The following is a 19,833-nucleotide window of genomic DNA, read 5'->3' as shown; positions in this document are numbered from 1 at the left end:
CAAGAAGTTTCTCATATCCTTCTCATATCATCAACACCAATCAGCTGCTATTCCGTGCATGAGAGGCCGCTGACTTGCTTGAATCGACAAGCTTCCAGAGCATAAAGGGTTGTGTGCTATAAAAAGAACTTCGAGATGACCATCCCTGCAGTCACTGCTCCGCATCCGCTGGCCGAGCTATCCGAGCGCGAGTTTACCAGCGCCCGAAATGCCATTATCAAAACCCATGGGCCCGACCAGCCACTCTTCTTCCGTACCATCTACCTCCAAGAGCCTGCCAAGGCAGAACTGCTACGATTTCTCGACGCCGAACATACGGGCCGCCTGACGGACGCCACCCCGCGCCCCACCAGAACTGCCCGTGTCGAATACGACGTACTTACAGGAAAAGCTCAACTCTTCCACCGTGCTACGGTCAACGCTGTTACTGGTCAGGTTTTGTCCAATGATGAAATCCCACGAACGAACAATGGCTTCCCGCATTTCAATGTGTAAGTTGACTAGTCGATGACAATATAGACCTGCGGCTGAGCCTTGACTAGCAACGAATTCGAGCTCTTCGAAGGATACTGCATGAAGTCCGAGAAGGTCAAGGAGGCTCTCAAAGAATACACAATTCCAGAGGGCTTCGAGTATACTATTGATCCTTGGCCATACGGCGGCCCAGATGAGGACGATGGTATCCCTAAGATCATGCAAGGCCTCGTCTTTATTCGCGATGCGCGCAAGAGCAACCCGGATACCAATCACTATCCATACCCCATCCCATTGATTCCAGTCATGGATTGGTCGACCAAGGAGATTATCCGCATTGACCGGCTGCCGACTGGCGGCTCCGAAGACGGAATGGAGCCCTCCGCTGCCTCCCAAGAGCCAAGGGACATTTTCGCCAAGTCTGTCCCGGCTGAATATGTCTCGGAGCTGCTTGACGTTCCAGAACGTGCTGATCTCAAGCCGCTCAATGTTGTTCAGCCCGAGGGTGCCTCATTCAAAATCCACCCAGACAACCTCATTGAATGGCAAAAATGGCGCTTTCGTCTTTCCATTAGCCCCCGCGAAGGACCAGTTCTCCATGACATTTGCTATGATGACCGGTCTGTTCTTTACCGTCTGAGCTACAGTGAGCTCACAGTCCCATATGGTGACCCTCGCGCACCCTTCCACCGAAAGCAGGCCTTTGACTTTGGCGACGGTGGCATCGGTCGTGCCGCCAATAGTCTCAAGCTTGGTTGCGATTGTCTTGGGGCTATCCATTACGTCGACGCCTGCTTCTCCGCTGCTGATGGAACACCAACCAAGTTGGACTCTGTCGCTTGCCTTCACGAGCAAGATGGCGGCGTTCTGTGGAAGCACACCAACTTTCGCACCGAGCGCGGCGTAGTTGCGCGTATGCGTGAGTTTGTCGTCCAGTTCATCGCAACACTGGCCAATTACGAGTACATTTTCGCCTTCAAGTTCGATCAGGCCGGTGGCATCACCGTTGAAACACGCGCGACCGGCATGGTGAGCGTTGTTAGCATTGAAGACGGCAAGACCAGCAAGTACGGCAACATCGTCTCGCCCGGCATTTTGGCGCAGAATCATCAGCATATTTTTGCCGTGCGCATCGACCCTGCCATCGATCTTTTTGGCGGCGGCAACAATGGTCATACTGAAATTGTCGTTGAGGAGTGCCATCCCGTAAAGATGAACCCAGAGACCAACCCGTTTGGCAACTATTATGAGATTCGACGTAATCCTGTGGAGCGCGCCACATGGATTGATTCCGAGGTGCGCCTCAACCGCACCATCAAGCTGGAGAATTCGGCCAAGAAGAACCCCATATCCGGCAAAAATGTTGGCTACAAGCTCATCTCGCCCGCTACTCAGATGCTGCTGGCTGACACGGACAGCCGCATCGCCCAGCGTGCGCGCTTCGCCGAGCACAACTACTGGATAACCGGTCATCGTGACGGCGAGTTCTGGGCTGCAGGTGAGTTTACAAACCAGAGCACCTTTGAAGAGGGTGGTGTGTCCGACATGGTCAAGCGAGGCGATGCCTTTGCTGTGGACGGAGTACAGGCCACCGGCCAGACGAGCGATCCCGTTCTATGGAGCGTGTTCGGGTTCACTCACAACCCTAGAGTCGAAGATTGGCCCGTCATGTAAGTCTAATCACACGTCGACTCGCTGTAATACTATCACTAATCCTTTCCAGGCCTGTTGAAATTCACCAAATGCATCTGCGTCCGGCTGATTTTTTCGCTGCAAACCCAGCGTTGGATGTGCCCACCAAAAAGAATGAGAGCAGCGTGCTCGTGGCATGCTGCGCAGAGGACAAAGCAAATGGAGCAAACGGCGTCAATGGCGCACACTAATATCACATGTGTACGATCGATCTTGGAGATACTTCGTCAATACATGTTACCAAACAACTGCACGACTAAATTGAACGCAATCTTTACTGAACCATAATAGATTATATGTGATTTGTAGAGATGCATTTTCTGTATTATTATTGTACATATTTTCCAATCACCTGCTAGTGCTCGATTTTGAGCGAAAAGTCAACATGCGGAACGCCCTGGTGAATAGAACTTGTCGAGATGATGTCGACATCTAAAAGAAAAGTCAGCAAGCCACTTTCGGTCCCATACACAAAGCAGGTAAAAAAGGGGCACATACCATTGCACACATAAGCGCCAACATTATCCCTCGTCAAACCCCCCGACACCTCGAGCATAAAGTGCTTCTTGCCGGCCCAGCGCTCCTTGAGGCTGCGCGACGCCACCTTGACCCCGTCGCCCGTGAAGTTGTCCAGCATGACGACGTCGGCGCCTGCCGCAATCGCCTCGTCGGCCTCGGCTTCCGTCTGCACCTCGACCTCGATCTTCATGGCGAAGCCGGCGACGGAGCGGGCCGCCACCACGGCCTCGGTGATGCTGCCGCGGCTCCAGACGTGGTTGTCCTTGAGCATGACCATGGAGCTGAGGTCCATGCGGTGCGCGTCGGCGCCGCCCGCGAGCATGCCGTACTTTTCCACGAGCCGGAACCCGGGCGTCGTCTTGCGCGTGCCCGCCAGGATGCCCGTGTAGCCCGCGGCGCGCACCGTGTCGACGACCTCCTTGCTGCGGGTCGCGACGCCGGAGCACCGCGCGAGCGTGTTGAGCGCCACGCGCTCGCCAAGCAGGATGCCGCGGACGGGGCCCGTGACGGTGGCGACCTTTTGCTTGCTGGTGGTGTCGCTGAGCTGAACCTCGGAGCCCTCGGCGGCGTGCCACTCGACGGTGCAGCCGCACTGCGTGAAGACCTCGTCGAAAAAGGGACGGCCGGCGATGACGCCGTCGGACTTGCCCCAGAGCGTGGCGGTGCGCGGAGCGTCGCCGACGACGAAGCCGCCGTAGTCGCACGACGGCGTGTCCTCGGCGAGCCACGCCGTCACCTGCGTCTTCCAGCTCGGCGGCAGCAGGTGGCCGAGCGTGCCTTGGGAGAGGGGCAGTTGGTTGGCGGACATGATTGGTGAAGTGTCGGAAAGTGTGCTAAATGTGAAAACGGAAAGGGGAGAGGTGATTCTGGTGAGAGAGGGTATTTTCGGATGATTGGGGAACTTCTCGGTTGTGACGACGCCGGCGCCGTGGCGGGATGGCGGGGCAGTAGCGGGGCACGGCAGCAGGCGGTTCACAGGAGCTGAGCTGAATACTTGATGGATGCTTTACATTTGCTATTTTATTTTAGGACGATAAAGCTGGCCTGTCGCTTGAATGTCTGTTCGCCGTTGTGAGATTTGACCTTTGTGGTAAGGAAGAAAGCAGGAAAGTAGTTCCTTGGCCTCGGCCCGTAACCACAACTATCCAAAATATAACGGAGCGTTGTATTGCTAAGATGTGCCAAACGTCTTTTCTAAAGCCTTGATATGTCTCATTTTCAATTGTGCCTCCAGGATGCCATGGCTGGGGCGCCTCTCCCATCGCTTTGGAAAGGCTCATAGCGCCGCCAGAAGCATCGTTCAATGGCCGCCGACACGGCGGCCTTAATGGGGTGGGTGGTGAGTCCCAGAAGACAAGACCAATAGTCCGAGGTGGGCGCATACAGCTCTCCAGTGTAGGAGGCGGCCTATCTAAAAAGTGTGACTCGGCGTATCTCATAAAACCCGCGCTGTCTGTAACTGAAGGAAACTCATAAAAACGGTGCTTAAAGGGCTTCCCGTATGTCATGACCTCCCTGTTCCAAAAAAGAATTTATTCTGCAACATCTTGTATTGCGTCCCTTGGTCGTGCCGAACAAACGTGAACATATAATCGAGGCCAAACGAGACGATTTCCTTACGCCCCAGTCCGCTTTACGGTGTCGAAAGATGGCCAGTTTTGGTGAATTCCGTATCGACAGCTTCTTTGTTTCAGATATATGAGGATGTTTTGGTGCAACATCCTGCGATCAAGTTGGTGACAGAGACACATCAGAACGGACTCGTCGATCGCAAGACTTCGTACTACCGCCTTGATCCTGCGGATGTGGTCGAGTGCCACTGCTGTCCCTGCCGTCTTGGCGACATGCGAAAGACTGTGCTCAAGAGCTGAAACCGGAGTAGGCCTCTGTGAATACGAATTCGCTCCGGGTCGGAGAGATTTACCAGAATTGTAGGGTCGCAGGAGTCATACTTGAAAGGCTGGTTATGGAACTTACGTAGCGCTTTAGCTTCTCTCAGTGCGTAAAGGGCATACTTTTCCGTAAAGTAGCGAATTTGGCCAGACATTCAAATGATGGAGCGAAGCTCTTTATGCGAGCGAGGGAGCAGCCGTTGCTTTTCAGCGTCGAAATACTCTCCAAAGAATTCCTTGGCAAGAGCCGGCACACGGGCCGCTTGGTCGCTGGAAACAACGGGTGTAAACTGTACCGTGGCGAGGTGAACAGCTACGAGCTCCTTGACGATCCCAGCGGTATGCTCTCCGGCACTACTGGCGCGCAAGTATTGTGCGGGGCTGAGTAGGTATATTCGATAGAAGATGGAAGAGGCGTGTAGGGGCCTGATGAGGTCTCGGTACGAGCCAATACTTTGCAGTATGACCATCTTGACCTCGACAGGCACAGAATCGAGATCGGTTACCATTCTGAGGTGATCAAATACACGCAGAGGCGCATGCAAAGAGCTGTCATTTGAGACTGGGTGGTGAAAGAAACCTCAAATTGCCACTTTGGGTGATGTAAATTGACGGTAGTACCGACCAGGCTCCACGGCTAGGCATCCTCAGCCTCAGCTGTGCAGCCTTCATGGCGAAAACATAGGTGACTACCACTTAATTTTCAGACGAGGAAAGAGAACTGAACGAAGTTCTTAAGTTTTGCATGAAAAGCGAAGGCGCCATCTACTTTATTCATATTTAGCTGTGTGGTTGATGAGTCTTAAGCATGGCGAATTTGAGGAGTTTGCGGTGGGCGCTACTTTCGTCGCTAACAATGCTTGCGCTTGATCGAAACTATGCTGAGAGAGATGACGATACATCTAAGCGCCCCGAATGGGGGACTTGTCGGGCACGTACTAAGATAAACGAGCTGAAGTTGCAAACTGAAGGTCGGCACCACAGTGGCCGATTTAGAGGCTTGTCCCAAGTTCAAGACCTCAAAGGGATTCTAAGCAGTAAGTAGTGCGCGCCGCACATCAAAGAGTTCATTTCTAATAGCGAATAAGTGCGATTCTCTGTGAGATGACCGGCCCGAGTTTTCCCAACCTTGAATACGGTATTGCAACTCGTGTCGAATCAATCCTTGGATGATTCATTGCGGGGCCATTACTATTTTCAGGTACTGTTTGGCCGAGATCTACGTATCTCAGCCTTCGATCTGTCTGGATGCCTGGCTCTATCTACGCCGAAAGTGGAAAACCGCCGACATGGTCGATTGGAACGAGCTAGAGAGACTACTAGCTAGTTCTTTATGATTCTAGAGTATTGTAGATTATTCTAGACCGATACAGCGAAATTTCAATTGTTCTGAAGTCTTTGGCCGGCGCCCGCGCAGTTTACTTGTCGCAAAATAGCTATTTAGTGCACCGAATCCCCGGCGTCTTATTAGTGCATTTGGCAAGCAACCTTCACCAACTCCCTAGCCCTCCATCATTCAGTACTTGAACCCCCTCTTTCTCATCCATTAATCCATCATGTCTGACTATTCCAAGCTCCCGGCGGCTGCCACCTTGGCCGTGCACTCTTTTACCGCGCATGCATCCGAGGAAAAGGTGCAGCACTTCAAGCAGCTACTGGAGCTGTCGCCCATCGGGCCCGCCGTGTATGAAAACACGCAGCATGGGCGCGCATATGGCATAACCAGAGACTGGCTGAAAGAAGCAAAGGAAAAGTGGTTGAATTCTTTCAACTGGCGCAAGTACGAAGAGCGCATAAACTCGTTTCCAAACTTCAAAGCTAAAGTCAAGGATGCAGACGGCAGCAGTCTCGACATGCACTTTATGGGTCTGTTCTCTGAAAAGGCAGACGCAATCCCAATTGTGTTTCTCCATGGGTGGCCCAGCTCGTTTGCATCTTTTATGGATATACTGGACCATCTGAAGAACAAATACTCTGCGAAAGACCTGCCCTACCATGTCGTCGTTCCATCCCTGCCAGGCTATGCCTACTCGTCAAGCCTACCCACGGAAAAGGACTACGCGCTGGACAAGGCAGCTGGAGCCATTGACAACCTGATGATTGGTCTCGGCTTCAAGTCTGGCTATCTCGCGCAGGGTGGCGACTTGGGGAGTTTCATCAGCCGAATTCTGACCATGATGTCCGATTCTTGCAAAGGCATGCATGTCAACATGATGACCATTCCTGGCGGAGAGGAACCCAAGGACGACTTGGAAAAGGCCGCGCTCGACAAGGCAAAAGAGGTTGTCGATACGGGAATGGCCTTTGCCCTGGAGCAGGGCACACGTCCTGCCACAATTGGCCTCGCTCTTAGCTCTAGCCCGCTAGCACTCCTCAGCTGGATTGGCGAGAAGATGCTCGCTTGGACGGACCAGGACCCGCCTCTGGAGAAGATTCTAGAGACGGTCACCCTTTACTGGATGACGGACACCATCTCGCGGTCTTTCTGGCACAACCGAGCAATGGCCGGCGCCGGTGACGAGCCGAAGATGGCGCGCATCACTGTTCTCACTTCGATGTCAATGATCAAGCTTCCATTTGTGCAGAAGCCGACTGGGTATTCCATGTTTGCCCACGAAATTGTTCCGGTTCCACGCAGCTGGGCGGCTAAAACCTGCAACCTTGTCTTCTTCAAGCACCACGAGGCAGGTGGCCATTTCGCGGCAATGGAGCAACCTTTGGCTTTGCTAGAGGATGTTGAAGATTTTGTCAAGGTGGCTTGGAAACCTGTAGTGGAGGCTTAGACTGACGCTGAAAAAATATGTACAGATTCTTGGTAGAATCATTCAGCCATACATTAAAAGCTATCTATCTATAGCAAAAGCTATTCGTATAACATGACAGCTCTAAAAAAGTACAGTTAAGTCTATTAGAGTGTGACAGAAAGATAGGTATAATAATGACAGATTTATATCGATCGGTAAGTTAGGAAATGCTTAATCTATTATAATAAAGAGTTCGAAGTTGGTAAAATGCTAAAAATCAATACAGCTAACACAATTCTCTGTTCTCCTCCAGGATCATGGGCAGATTTGCGACCTGCCTGCTTGGCAAGCGGTGGAATAGACACCGATGTCCTACGGCGGCACCTTTTTAATTCAAAAAACATAGTCTACAAGCCAGGCAAGATCGGCTCTAGCGAATTTTGTCTAGGAATTATGTCAAGTTGCTTGGCGGCAAGGCGACCGCTGAGTGCAGTCTGGTGTGCAAACTGTGTGTCACATTTGCTGGTATTCGGCGCGCCCCAAAGCTGAGTCGAGGCTTTCTACAGTAGCCGTGCGCAGAAGACGCTACTGGGATGAGCGTGGTGGGCACGCAAGCACGGAAATAGGTCAACGACTACGTCAGAATGCCACAATACCTGCTCGCATTAGCTATCAACTACTTCGTTGTGAGACAACTGGTAGAGGTCATGTCTCGGGTAAAGAGGTCTGCAACAGGCAACAATCTAGTCACAGTAGCTGGCTGAGGTGAACCAGACGCACAAGCGGCAAGCTCTACCTGACCTTAGCCTTGATGCGTCAAGGCTGGGCAAGGATGGCGTATCATCAAGATGAAAGAGACCATTTGGTATATTCAGAGTAACGCAATAGGCCTCGTGCTAGAGTAGCTTGCCTATTTTGACAACCATGCAGAAAGTACTTCGAAGCCCATGAAAAATCATCAAAGTAACGTAACCCGCGAGTGTTCTTAGCATATATCGCATTTCTATTCTTGTCCGTACCAGCGTCACCTCACTCTCCGCCCTTCGGCGACCATATGTGTCTCAGACACGATTCACGGCTCATGACTTGCTGATCATTCTCCCGGCGCCGGTTGTAATATGGCACGATGATTGCATCCAACCGATCCAATTACGCCTTTGCCGCGAGAAAAGATGAAGTCGGTCAAGACAGTGTCATATGCCGACCTTGATCTTGCTGCGATCGTCGGCTGAGACGATCTCCCTTGTACAGGACCGTGCAACCTACTCCAAACTCAAGCACGCCACGCAAAAATATCACTTAACAGAAGACAAATAATATCTGAATATAGGTAAGATCGATATTTCGTCTACAGAGCTGGGCATTAGCGCCTGCAGAAACCCGCCAAACTGTGCGCATATACCATTGCAGGTCATATGTCAGAATTCGCCTGCATTTGATCACTTATAAACGACTGGCTGTTTACGCTGAGTTAACTTCACCGACGATCATCTGTCTATTGGGCTGGTTTCGCACACATTTAGACCCTGGTGGCAACTTTCACCCACGGTAGGGTTGTACTTGGGAGACATAGATTGCCGCGTCAACCTCGCCTGGTGGCGTCGCAATAAGCTCGAGACTTTCCGCATCATCGATTAGGTTTGGCAGTTGGCAAGATGCCGTGGCAAGATATGGCTGGTCAACAGACACACGAATGGGACAGTGTTGTCTTCAGCTCTCTGTTCATTAAATGCTGCGTTATTGGGGAAAGGGCCAGGGAGAGTCTCAAGTGTCTCATAATACGGACCTAATAGTCCGAATAGCTTAGCTTTTTAGCAGGAAGACTCGCAATCAGCCAACTGGGAGGAAGGAGGCGAGTCTAGATGATTGTACCGGCCGCAGCGGCCCCAGGACATTGCATATCTTGTCTTGTGTGATTGTGTGATTGTCAGTGCAAATAGGGGTTTGTATAATACTTTTACACGTTGGAACTTTATTCTGCTGCCCAGAAAGTATATAAATGGCTCCGCTATCCCTCAACAAACCCATTGCGCATCTTCTTCTTTCTTCTTCACACACACACACTCCCACACAGTGCATTACCCATTACATTTCCTGCAAACGCGAACATGGCTTTATGTGAACTCCCCTTCCACGATTTGGAGATGAGCGAGCCTGCTCCCTCCGAGGTGCATCAGTTCAAGGGCAAGACTTTTTACTGCTGGCTACTCTCAGACACCGAGCGATCTCACATCGCTGACATGCTGCAAATGGACGGTAAGTAAAGGTTCCTTGGGGTGGGAGACCTCTACTTGCTCGCTCAAACGGTTTTACTCATTTCAAGTAAAATAAAATGAAGGAAACCAGTTTTACTGACGTGTGGTGTTTTCTGATTTAGTGGCCGACCTCAACATCAAAGGCGCCAACTTCACCGAGGACCGCGCCAAGTGCCGCGGATGCGGCAAGCACTCTGGCTTCGATGACTTTGTGCACAATGCTCTTTATGCTGGCATCCACTCTGTCGACTTTATCAAGGACTACATTTTCGGCAATATTAATCCGGGCGCAGGCCTCGTTGGCCATGAACTGACCTGCTCGCGATGTGCTACCAAGCATGAGAACATGAGTTATTGGGATCACGAGTTCTCGTGGCGATCTGTCTGATCTGATGAGTGGCCCCTCCGCTGTTTATCACGGGACGTCTTGCTTTATATGCAAGAAGGTGGCTACATCATGGTAAATGATTAGTGAAGAACGTAAGCAGAACACGGCTCTTATTAGTGAGTTGCTCAGTTGTGATTATAGCTACGACTTAACTATAACGAGTTGATCTCTCGACTACAATTAATAGAGCAACTATCTGTGTTAAACGAAGATTCATGTTGGGATCAAGGATTTATAAAAATAAATAAAAGCTGTGCTCATCAGATAGTAGGCGACTGTCAAAATAGGTAAAGGTAAGCCCGCATTTCTGATCGTCATCCAGAAGAAAAAGACTAGTATCATAATGAAGGGAGTTTATCATTTGCGACTGTGCTTGAATCACTTTTACGTATATGTTGCATGATGCTGAGCAGGCGCGTCTCACCGTCGACCCTGTCAGACTGATGTGATGAATATCGCTTGTTGACGACTTGATGATGGTTCTGCCTCTCGATGGGAAAAATTCCAATGTTTCCGAGTCACCATGCAATGATCTCGCAATTTCTCGGTTTCTTTTTGACAGTTTTTTTCTTTTTTAATTTGCATTCTAGTGTTGCGTATTTGATGGTTCCGCCCGGTGTCGGAATCTGCCCCGCGTTTTTTCGTGCATGCAGCCGCAGACGATGATGACATGGGGCGCTCATCCCCGGACTGCTGGTTACATTCAAGCTCCATCTTGGGGGCTCTTTTTAAATCTGCTCAAATTATCTCTCTCATTTTGACGCTAGAAGCACAAGCCTGGTTTCTATAAATCAGATACGACTCCTCCCATCATGGAGTACTACGACCTGGGCACCCATTCTCGCTCCGTCACCACCGCCAGCAAGGACGCGCAGACATGGTTCGACCGCGGCCTGGTCTGGAGCTACGGCTTCAACCACGAGGAGGCCGCCAAGTGCTTCGAGCATGCCATCGCGGCAGATCCGGACTGCGCCATGGCCTACTGGGGTCTTGCCTACGCGCTGGGCCCCAATTACAACAAGCCGTGGGAGGCCTTTGAGGAGGGCGAGCGCAAGTCGGCCACGCAGCGCACGCACGAGGCCGTTGAACAGGCGACGGCGCTGGCCCAGGACCACCACGCTTCGCTCTCGTCCGTGGAGCAGCAGCTCATACACGCTCTGCGCTACCGCTACCCGCAGAAAGAGACGCCTGATGCGGGTGAAGACGGGAAGAAGACGGCCATCTGGAATGCAGACTATGCCGATGCCATGGGCGGTGTTGCCGCCAAGTTTCCAAACGATCTGGACGTTGCGACGCTGTATGCCGACGCCATGATGAATCTCACCCCATGGGCGCTCTGGGATATCCGCACGGGAAAGCCCGCCGAGGGCGCCAGGACACTCGAAGTGAAGAAAGTCCTGGACCACGCTCTATCCCTCCCCGGCGGACGCCAGCATCCCGGTGCTCTGCACATGTACATCCACCTCATGGAAATGTCCACCACGCCGGATGCCGCCCTCCCCGCGGCCAATGCCCTCCGCGGCTTGGTCCCCGACGCCGGTCATTTGAACCACATGCCGAGCCACATTGACGTTCTCGTCGGGGACTACGCCGCGGCCGGCCGCGCCAACGCGGCCGCCGTCGCCGCCGACGAAAGGTTCCTGGCCCGCGAGGGCGCCCTCATGTTCTATACGCTCTACCGCAGCCACGACTACCACTTCCTGCTCTACGGCGCCATGTTCTCCGGCCAGTCGGCGCTGGCGCTCGACACCGTGGCCAGGCTCGAGTCGAGCATCTCCGAGGAGCTGCTGCGCATCGAGTCGCCGCCCATGGCCGACTGGCTCGAGTCGTTCCTCGCCATGCGCGTGCACGCCCTAATCCGCTTCGGGCGCTGGGACGACGTGCTGGCGCTGGAGCTGCCCGAGGACCAGGACCTGTACTGCGTCTGCACAGCGCTCACGTACTACGCCAAGGGCGTGGCGCATGCCGCTCTCGGAAACGTCGACAGCGCAAGGGAGCAGCAGGCGCTCTTTGAAAAGTCGCGCGCCAACGTGAAGGAGTCGCGCACTCTGTTCAACAACCAGTGCACCGAGATTCTCAAAGTCGGCGCGGCGCTTCTCAGCGGCGAAGTCGAGTACCGCGCTGGAAACCACGAGAATGCCTTTGCGCATCTCCGCGACGGCATTACCCTGTATGACAACTTGCCGTATGACGAGCCCTGGGGCTGGATGCAGCCGGTGAGGCACGCGTATGGTGCGTTGCTTCTTGAGCAAGGGTGTGTGGAGGAGGCCCTGGCTGTCTACAGAGCCGATCTGGGCATAGACGACTCTGTGCCTCGTGCGCACCAACACCCGCACAATGTATGGTCCCTGCATGGATTTCATGAATGTCTAGTCAAGCTTGGGAAGAAGGATGAAGCAGAAGACGTTGGCGAAAAATTGAAGGCTGCGCTGGAGCTGGCCGACGTACCCATCAAGTCGTCGTGCTTCTGCAGAACCAAAGTTTAAGGGGCTGAGGAGAAACTGTCAATCAAGATAAGAATGGCAAGATTGCAAGATTGCAAGATGTTGCTATTACTTTTACAGCCTACTGGGAATCTCTTTACGTTACCTTACGCTTGTGCATAGCCGGTCTTTACAACCTGCTAGCAAACCTCGAATGTAAACCTCATACTTCTACACAGTCCCGGTTGGTCAATAAAGAAGCCTGCCTGGCTGAGTCAACCTTGCGTTGCCAGCATGGTACCTACTACCTGTAGTTAGTATCAACGGCGTGCGCGCATCACACAGGTTATAAGGGAGAAACGAGCTGCAATCGAATTCTAACGATGTCCACAGCCAAAATGCGTGATGAGTCTCAAAACAAAACGCAAGTCTTCTTCCACGGTCTCCTCGTTGCTTCATGCCGTCGTCGCGCTGTTGCTATCGCTTTCAATCCTGAGTTTTTCTTTGGCCAAAAACACTTCTTGCTCGCGCGCACTCTTTTCGAGGTCGAGGAAAACCCACAGTCCCACGGCGCTGAGCAGACTCAAGGCGAATAAAAAGTAAAAGGGCGCGCTGTTGTTGGTGCCGCCCGGTGTCGCGTCAATGATTCGGCTGCTAATAAGTGGTCCGATAAAACTTGAGGCTTTACCGATGATGTTGAAGATGGAGAAGAAGAGGAATTCGTGACCGCGCGGCGTGACGGAGGAAATCATAATCTGAGAATAGCTGTACCAAGGGCATACCACCAGTCCGTAAAAGGCTTGATATAGCCAGACCTCCCATTCGTTTTTGAAGCCAAATTTGTCTGTCCAGTTTCCGATCATGCCCCAGCCGTCGAGCAGTAGAATAGACAGCATGACGGCGTTGAACATTGTCTTGGCACTGAGATTCCAGCGCTTTTGTATCAGCCAGAACAGGCCGATTCCCACGGCCTGGGCAGCGATACCGACGATGAGCAGGTACGTCAGTTTGAGCGTATCGTATGCAATGACTTGATTTTGCAGCGTGGCAATCACTGTAACGGTGGTGTTGAGGGAGTCGCCGAGCAAGAAATAGCCGGCGAGGAAGATGACGCTCTGCTTCAGTTGCCATATCTGGCCAGCCGCCTCGTATAGCTGCCAGAAGCCGACGGTGACAATGTTTAACCCCGGCGGGATCTTCATTCCCGGCCGGGTCTTTTCCATGAGAAACCACGGCAGCGACAGCAGCAGCCAGACGCCCGTGGCAAAGGCAATGAGCACCGAGAGCCCCCAGTTGTTGTCCTCTGTGCTGCGGCGCACATGCACGGCGTACATGATCCCGACAATGATGGCGAGGATGAAAATCTCGCCCACCGACTGAATGTAGAAGCTGACGTTGCTCAAGCGGCTACGTTCCATCTCGTCGCGGCGATCCATTTCCTTGAGCGTGATTTCGGCGTTTGCGTAGGCGGTGCGCGAGTCCTTGATCCAAGTCGTGTTACGCGCAAGCGAAGGGAAGGCGGCCGTCCAGTAGGTCAGGGTGAGCTGGTAGGCAATGAGACCGACGATGTAGAGGCCGGCGGCAATCTGCCACTTGCTCGGGTCGTGCACGCCGAGCCACGCGAAGCCGATGGCGTAGGCGATGATGGACCAGATGACGAGCACCCAGCGACGGCCGGAGCCAAAATCGGCCCAGGCGCCAATCATGAGGAACAGGACGGCCTGGATGGCAAACGAGATGCCGTTGGCGAGCAGGACGATGCTGTTGACGTCGCGGTCGCCGCCGGCGAAGCGCAAGAGGCCCTTGTCGCCACCGGCGGCCTGGCTGAGCAGGTTCTGAAAGGCCGTCGGGCCAAAGTTGAAGAGGGCCAGGCCGTTGGCGCCAATGTAGTACGTGTACCAGGACCAAATTTCCCCTCTCGTCGTCGTCGCGATGTTGGTGGTGTCGGTCAGCGCAGGCATCACCAGGCCGGGCCGTTCATCGGCTGCTGCCAGCTCGCCGGCGCCCGGCGACTGCCTCCCCTCAGGAGCCCCCGCGTCGGACGCAGACGGGGACACATACTGGCCTTTGGGGTTCCCGTGGTCGACCACCGTTTTCTTCTCCTCAGCGAGCGGGACAGAATCCATAATGATGTAGAATAGTCGGTGTTGGTGTCGCGTGCCTCATCCCTGAGCGGCAAACCTTGGCCAGACGAGGGGGGAGAGAAGAGAAGGTTATGAAGAAGTAGAAAAAAAGACGAAGGAGAGGCGGCGCCGAGACGGGCGGGAAGTAGCCTCCCGCACTCTTCAGCTCCCCTGCACAACAATCCCATCTTTCCGGGGATCGTGCACTGCAGCCTCGCGTCTCCGGCGGGCGCTCCAGGTGGCTGATTGCAGGTTTTTAGAACGGGAAACGGGCTGGCCGGCACACTGTGGCTTCGGTTAGTGCACTGTAGCGCAACGGGAGCTGGACGGTGATAGGAAGCGCCCAGGGCCAGCAGAGTTTAGCGGCACGGAGAATCCGTCAGTCTACGTCACAATTTACGGGGGCGTCGGTTTGGTGTTTGTTGGTTAAAGCAAGCTAGGTTGTTTGCAGCTGTGATGAGCGACAGTTTCTTGAGAATTGGATGGAAAATGGCGCGTCGTCGCAGCATGGGCATCTTGATATCTGGAAGGATCGCAGCCTTTCTGGGTGAAGGCTGCAGGGGATTGAGCAGTAGGACGAGGGCTTATTTGATGGAGCTATGCAAGTGCTAACTCACACGCGTACCTATGCTTGGCCAGGCTGCTTGGAGGACCCATGAATGTGCCAGAATGGCATTTCGACTCTTATTTAGCGGATTTAGCTTCCATGCCCAGGGAACTCATTGTCGCGTGGCTTGCTACGGTGGTTCCGCCATGTCATAGATTTGGCCTTGGTTTCTGGCTTTCCATCGTGACGCGCCCGGACAAGGCGCTTCCGCTGTTCAAAACATTCGTCTCGAGGTGAATATCGGGCTTCGTCTCCAAAAATTGATGTCAAAAAAAGACAGGGACTGGGAACGCAGACAAATGAACGCATCGTCGTTCAAGGTCCACCATGTGGCGGCGCCGAGCTGCACCAGACAGTGCGCCATTATTACCAACCCATTTGCCATCCCAGTTGCTCCAGCGGGCAAGCGCACCACTGTTTCGGTGGCTCTCCTCCGGCATTGTGCCACCTGACGAGAAAGAGTGACGGAGGCTGGCTTTGGTCGCTCACTCACTCACCCAAGTTCGTCCGTGGTGCTTCAACCCGCCATCTCACCCTACCCTATGATTGAATACCGCGGCAAATATTCCGCGGCGATTATCAAGACTAGAATTGGATAATGTTCAAGTCCGGTTAAAAAGATCAAAATAAAAAAGTCGTGTATTGTTCGTTATTACCCAAAACGCTGTCTCAAGTTGTATGTACATGATTGATATCTACCATGGCAAAGTCGTTCCATCATAATTATAAAAAGTTGCCGAGTTCTGCGGCGTAAGCTTCTCAACGACTTTGAGAATGCCAGCCGCGCTCTTGGCGACGGGCATGCCGCCATCGCCCGCGATGCGGCCCATGTCGGTATCGACCCAGCCGGGATGGATGGGCACCACGGTGAAGCCGTCCGACTCGTGCAGCTCGTTGTGCAGCTGCACGGCGACCATGTTGAGGGCGGCCTTGGACACGGCGTACGGGCCCTTGAAGCCGCTCTTTGCGTTGACCTGGCGGGTGATGGACCCCGAGGTCGACGAGACGAGCACAATCTGCCTCGTCTTGCGGGCCTTGAGCGCCGGCAGAAAGGCCTTGACGATGCGCAGCACGCCCGTGACGTTGACGTCCATGTACTCGGCCATGCGCTCCTCGGACGTGTCCAGCAGCTGCTCGTCGTTCCCAATGGCGGCGTTGACGATGAGCGTGTCCAGCGCGGTGACGCTGCCGGCGGCCTCGTTGACCGACTTGGCCGACGACTGGTCCAGCGTGATGGAGCGCATGTTAGGGCTGCCGCCAAAGTCGGCGCCGCTGCGCACAGAGACAATCACTTGACCGCCCGTCTGCTGCTGCTGCTGCGCAAGCTGCTGCGCGAGCTCCCTTCCGATGCCCCGCGAGGCGCCGACGACGAGCGTCGTCTTGGGCTGTGCTGTGCTGCTGGACATGGCGGTGGTGGCTTGCGTGAGATGGTGATGCTGCTGCGGTGTGGGAGGGAGAGCAAAGCCAAAGTAATCAGGCGGCGGCGTGAGGTACATCTGGACGCTGCCAAAGCCGTCCACTTTGTACCGCAGCGACTGGCTCTTCAACCCAAAGACCTCCATTGTCGTCGTGCTAGCTTGGGCGGCGGAGGCAGAGGCGGAGACGCTGACAAATGCAGTATCGCAGGTAGACGCCTCATTGGGCGAAAAGGGTGACGCTGTTATCTGGTGCCGTGGTCCGATGGGCGTGATGATGATGATGATGGTCAAGGTGCGCGATGCTGCTGTATTATATGATGATTGAAAGAAGCAAAGGGCCTGCGTGAGGAGTGGTAGGGGGAGGCGACAGGTTTTGCGGGTTTGCCCAGGCTGATGGGCGCAGCCCCCTTCACTCTTGGCATTTTTTCTCAATTTTTGTACATGCCCCAAGGCTTGGCCTTTTTTTGCCGGGTTCCCATCAATTATTTTTATTCTATATTCATTGGCCCCTCTCACGCCAAGGCCGGAATAGAGTCAGCTCGCGGGGTTGGTGTGGTGGATTGCAGCCCGAGGAGACTTTTCTCGTTATTTCCCTAATGACCTGACGGGCGGCAGCTCTCCGCTTACGGGCCAGGCAATAATAAGCTTCTTTGCATAGTCTAAATGCCCCCGTCTCACTAACCAGCTAGTTCGCTGGCAGTTGTGGCCGCGGGCCCCCAAGTTGACAGCCCATCCTCCCACTGTTTGGCTGGCTGTCGTGCAATGCAAGTCGGTGGGCTTATCCGGCCAGCAGAGGTGAGGTGATGCCAAGAGGGATTGGCGCCGCACCTTGTGTACTTCAAATTACGGCCACTCGCTTCTCTGGCTGCAAAAAGGCCACGCAAGGAATGTCCTTGACCCATGCATCTTACAGCGCCCCTGTCCAACGATCCACACCTCCATCTTTGTCGTTCATGTGCAGCATCTTCTCGGCAAAGCAGAAACTTGCCAAGGCCATGATGGATGAAGGATAATTGTGCTCCGTTTTCTAGCAATATTTGTCTTCTCTTTTCCATGTCGCCCGACACCGGCCGTTGACATGAACCTCGGCTTCGTCGTCCACTTTTACCAGCTGCCGGGGAGCGACGCCCTCTACGGAACTAGCTCGTCGGGATTACCCTGGTGGCAGACCAAATCTCGTGGTAATGTGCAAATCTTGGCCCAACATCTTGCATTCGTTTCCGCATCGATCACGACCATCCGGCACAGTTTGGCAAAGTTAGCCGATCTCACTCCTCGGTCCAGAGGATTCCGAGCCGCGCCGAAACAGCACAGCCCTGCTGATCCACTGCCAGCTCACCACGGCTGGCAAGGGGGACTAGCTCACTGGTGGTGGTCGTAAAGCTATTGAAGGTTCAGGTGGGGCAAAAAGGCAAAAAGCGGTGAGTCTTGACCGCATATGCAATGCATATGCAATGGACGTACTGTGCGCTTGTCGGAAAGCTCATCTGCATACGCCATGCATATGCCGGCAGCCAGCTCTGCATATGCCCCCGGCCATAAATACGGTGTAGAAGAATTCTCATGCTATGGCGCAAAAGACGGTCAGAAAATTGAGTGAAGAGATAACAAGGAGAAAAATGATAAAGCACATAAGCCTCGCATATGCCATACATATGCTATTATCACACACAACAAAAATCAACTTCAATATTATTACATGATGTCATCACCAGAGTCAAGCGCGGTGAACCCTTGGGGGCAGCTGTTTCAGCATAATGAGGTAAGAATACCCTAATAAGGCTCTGGGCATATGCTAACAACATCAAGGACCTATTCGCCAACACTCTCGAAGACGATGACCCTACAAGCTTTTTTAATATCCCGAAAGAGATTATTGAAGAGTCTGGGCTTATGCTCAGTGGGCGCGGAGCGCGTGCTGTGAGCGTTCGCAAAGTGATTGATTGCATTGCTCTTCCAAGCTATCCAAAAGCATCGATGGATGGATTGGTATATATTATACCAAATATATCCCCGACATATGCTGGCGATAAGGTTGAGGAAGTGACAAACTTCATACAAGAGCAAATGAGTATTGTAAGTAATACTGGGCATATGCCAGTGCTATGCTCACTATCTACTAGGTACAGTTTGGTTCAACTCGGGTTGGCAAATGCACAACTGTTTCTCTGGTATTCTTGTGAGTAAATTCTTCAAGTGTGCAGATGCTGAGCATATACTGACTAGAGATAGGGAGCAGATGCTTGGAAAAGGAGCGCAGGCACAGTGCTGGCATATGGCCTTCAAATGCACTGGAATACGAGTCTGCTCAAAAATCAAGCAAGATCTTATAACCTACCAAGACGACTGGAATAATGGTTTTAACCCAGAGAATATTGGCCGCATACGCCAAACATATGCCACAAGTATTGATACCATGGAGATTGACGAACGCACACGAATGAAGACGGAAGCAGCATACCTGGCATATAAGAAGATATGGGATAGTTCACGACGCCCTTGTCGGCTACTCCCTGTATCAGAAGACCCTGAGAGTCTACCAGGCATATGCTGCGAAGAGCAACTAATGACCTGGGTCCAGACTGACGGGCAGTACTTTATTGGCTGTCCACAAACATCGAATGAGGCCTGTCAGCACACACAGCTCCGAGTTGTTATTGGTAATATTGACCTAGCATATCTTCAGCATATGGTCGAGTATGGGTTACACGAGCCCGAGGAGCCTCTACGCGATACTTGCTCTTTTTGGGATGCCTCAAATACACGGAGAAAGGACTGTGGTAAGTGATAAGAATATATAGAATGTAGAGTGAGCATATGCTAATAATATATAGTATTTCAGCATAAGGATATATCCCGCCTACGTCCACACAGTTGCCGTGTTAAATTTGACGTCTACATACCAATTAATAACCGCCGTTTCCCTTGGTATATGCTCAGCACACGCGACGTCCATACCCACGTTCCACCGCCACCAAAAAACATACCACAAGATATTCTTAAACATCTTATTTATGCCCTCTCTGAGCGAGATGATTTATTATATCTAACTGCTCGTAAGTATTATTCTATACTATTTAAAGCATATGCTAATAACATACCCTATAGGGAAAATATTTTTAAGCCCTTTACTTAATGAATTCCTTAAAAAGTATAAGGCTAAGAATATTCGGAGCATCCACCCAGCATTGAATTGTGAGGATAAAATACATGCAATACTTATACGTGCACGATTCCTTAAATACCCTGAGGGTAATGATATTGCAGGTAAGTGCTATTTAGAATGTTGTGGGCATAT

The 19,833-nt window shown here is 52.7% G+C and overlaps 8 protein-coding genes across 9 annotated transcripts; 4 read left to right on the top strand and 4 right to left on the bottom strand.

Moving 5' to 3' along the window:
- Nucleotides 1-135: 135 nt before the first annotated feature.
- LMH87_011231 (uncharacterized protein) lies at nucleotides 136-2,357 on the top strand (the record flags this gene model as incomplete). The annotated part of the gene is made up of 3 exons (XM_056200339.1): nucleotides 136-491; nucleotides 543-2,144; nucleotides 2,198-2,357. 3 exons carry the CDS (start codon nucleotides 136-138, stop codon nucleotides 2,355-2,357), a joined length of 2,118 nt encoding a protein of 705 aa, XP_056052197.1.
- Nucleotides 2,358-2,521: 164 nt separating this feature from the next.
- Nucleotides 2,522-3,493, bottom strand: LMH87_011230 (uncharacterized protein; the record flags this gene model as incomplete). The annotated part of the gene is made up of 2 exons (XM_056200338.1): nucleotides 2,522-2,598; nucleotides 2,665-3,493. The coding sequence occupies 2 exons, from the start codon at nucleotides 3,491-3,493 to the stop codon at nucleotides 2,522-2,524; spliced, it is 906 nt and encodes a 301-aa protein (XP_056052196.1).
- Nucleotides 3,494-4,732: 1,239 nt separating this feature from the next.
- LMH87_011229 (uncharacterized protein) lies at nucleotides 4,733-5,086 on the bottom strand (the record flags this gene model as incomplete). Its single annotated transcript, XM_056200336.1, has 1 exon — nucleotides 4,733-5,086. One exon carries the CDS (start codon nucleotides 5,084-5,086, stop codon nucleotides 4,733-4,735), a length of 354 nt encoding a protein of 117 aa, XP_056052195.1.
- A 1,047-nt stretch (nucleotides 5,087-6,133) lies between these two features.
- LMH87_011228 (uncharacterized protein) lies at nucleotides 6,134-7,360 on the top strand (the record flags this gene model as incomplete). 2 transcript variants are annotated; one of them, XM_056200334.1, is made up of 1 exon in its annotated part: nucleotides 6,134-7,360. In XM_056200334.1, the coding sequence occupies one exon, from the start codon at nucleotides 6,134-6,136 to the stop codon at nucleotides 7,358-7,360; it is 1,227 nt and encodes a 408-aa protein (XP_056052194.1). The 2 variants fall into 2 exon arrangements, with proteins under 2 accessions (XP_056052194.1, XP_056052193.1); XM_056200335.1 differs by having other exon boundaries at nucleotides 6,674-7,360.
- A 2,069-nt stretch (nucleotides 7,361-9,429) lies between these two features.
- LMH87_011227 (uncharacterized protein) lies at nucleotides 9,430-9,964 on the top strand (the record flags this gene model as incomplete). Its single annotated transcript, XM_056200333.1, has 2 exons — nucleotides 9,430-9,577; nucleotides 9,699-9,964. The coding sequence occupies 2 exons, from the start codon at nucleotides 9,430-9,432 to the stop codon at nucleotides 9,962-9,964; spliced, it is 414 nt and encodes a 137-aa protein (XP_056052192.1).
- Nucleotides 9,965-10,776: 812 nt separating this feature from the next.
- LMH87_011226 (uncharacterized protein) lies at nucleotides 10,777-12,450 on the top strand (the record flags this gene model as incomplete). The annotated part of the gene is made up of 1 exon (XM_056200332.1): nucleotides 10,777-12,450. One exon carries the CDS (start codon nucleotides 10,777-10,779, stop codon nucleotides 12,448-12,450), a length of 1,674 nt encoding a protein of 557 aa, XP_056052191.1.
- Nucleotides 12,451-12,842: 392 nt separating this feature from the next.
- LMH87_011225 (uncharacterized protein) lies at nucleotides 12,843-14,513 on the bottom strand (the record flags this gene model as incomplete). Its single annotated transcript, XM_056200331.1, has 1 exon — nucleotides 12,843-14,513. One exon carries the CDS (start codon nucleotides 14,511-14,513, stop codon nucleotides 12,843-12,845), a length of 1,671 nt encoding a protein of 556 aa, XP_056052190.1.
- A 1,299-nt stretch (nucleotides 14,514-15,812) lies between these two features.
- Nucleotides 15,813-16,679, bottom strand: LMH87_011224 (uncharacterized protein; the record flags this gene model as incomplete). Its single annotated transcript, XM_056200330.1, has 1 exon — nucleotides 15,813-16,679. The coding sequence occupies one exon, from the start codon at nucleotides 16,677-16,679 to the stop codon at nucleotides 15,813-15,815; it is 867 nt and encodes a 288-aa protein (XP_056052189.1).
- Nucleotides 16,680-19,833: the final 3,154 nt, after the last annotated feature.

The sequence above is a fragment of the Akanthomyces muscarius genome, chromosome 4 (genome assembly GCF_028009165.1).
Source record: "Akanthomyces muscarius strain Ve6 chromosome 4, whole genome shotgun sequence".
In the NCBI taxonomy this organism is placed as follows: domain Eukaryota; kingdom Fungi; phylum Ascomycota; class Sordariomycetes; order Hypocreales; family Cordycipitaceae; genus Akanthomyces; species Akanthomyces muscarius.
Note: the sequence above shows the minus strand (reverse complement) of the source record. Positions and strands in the feature narration are given on the sequence as shown.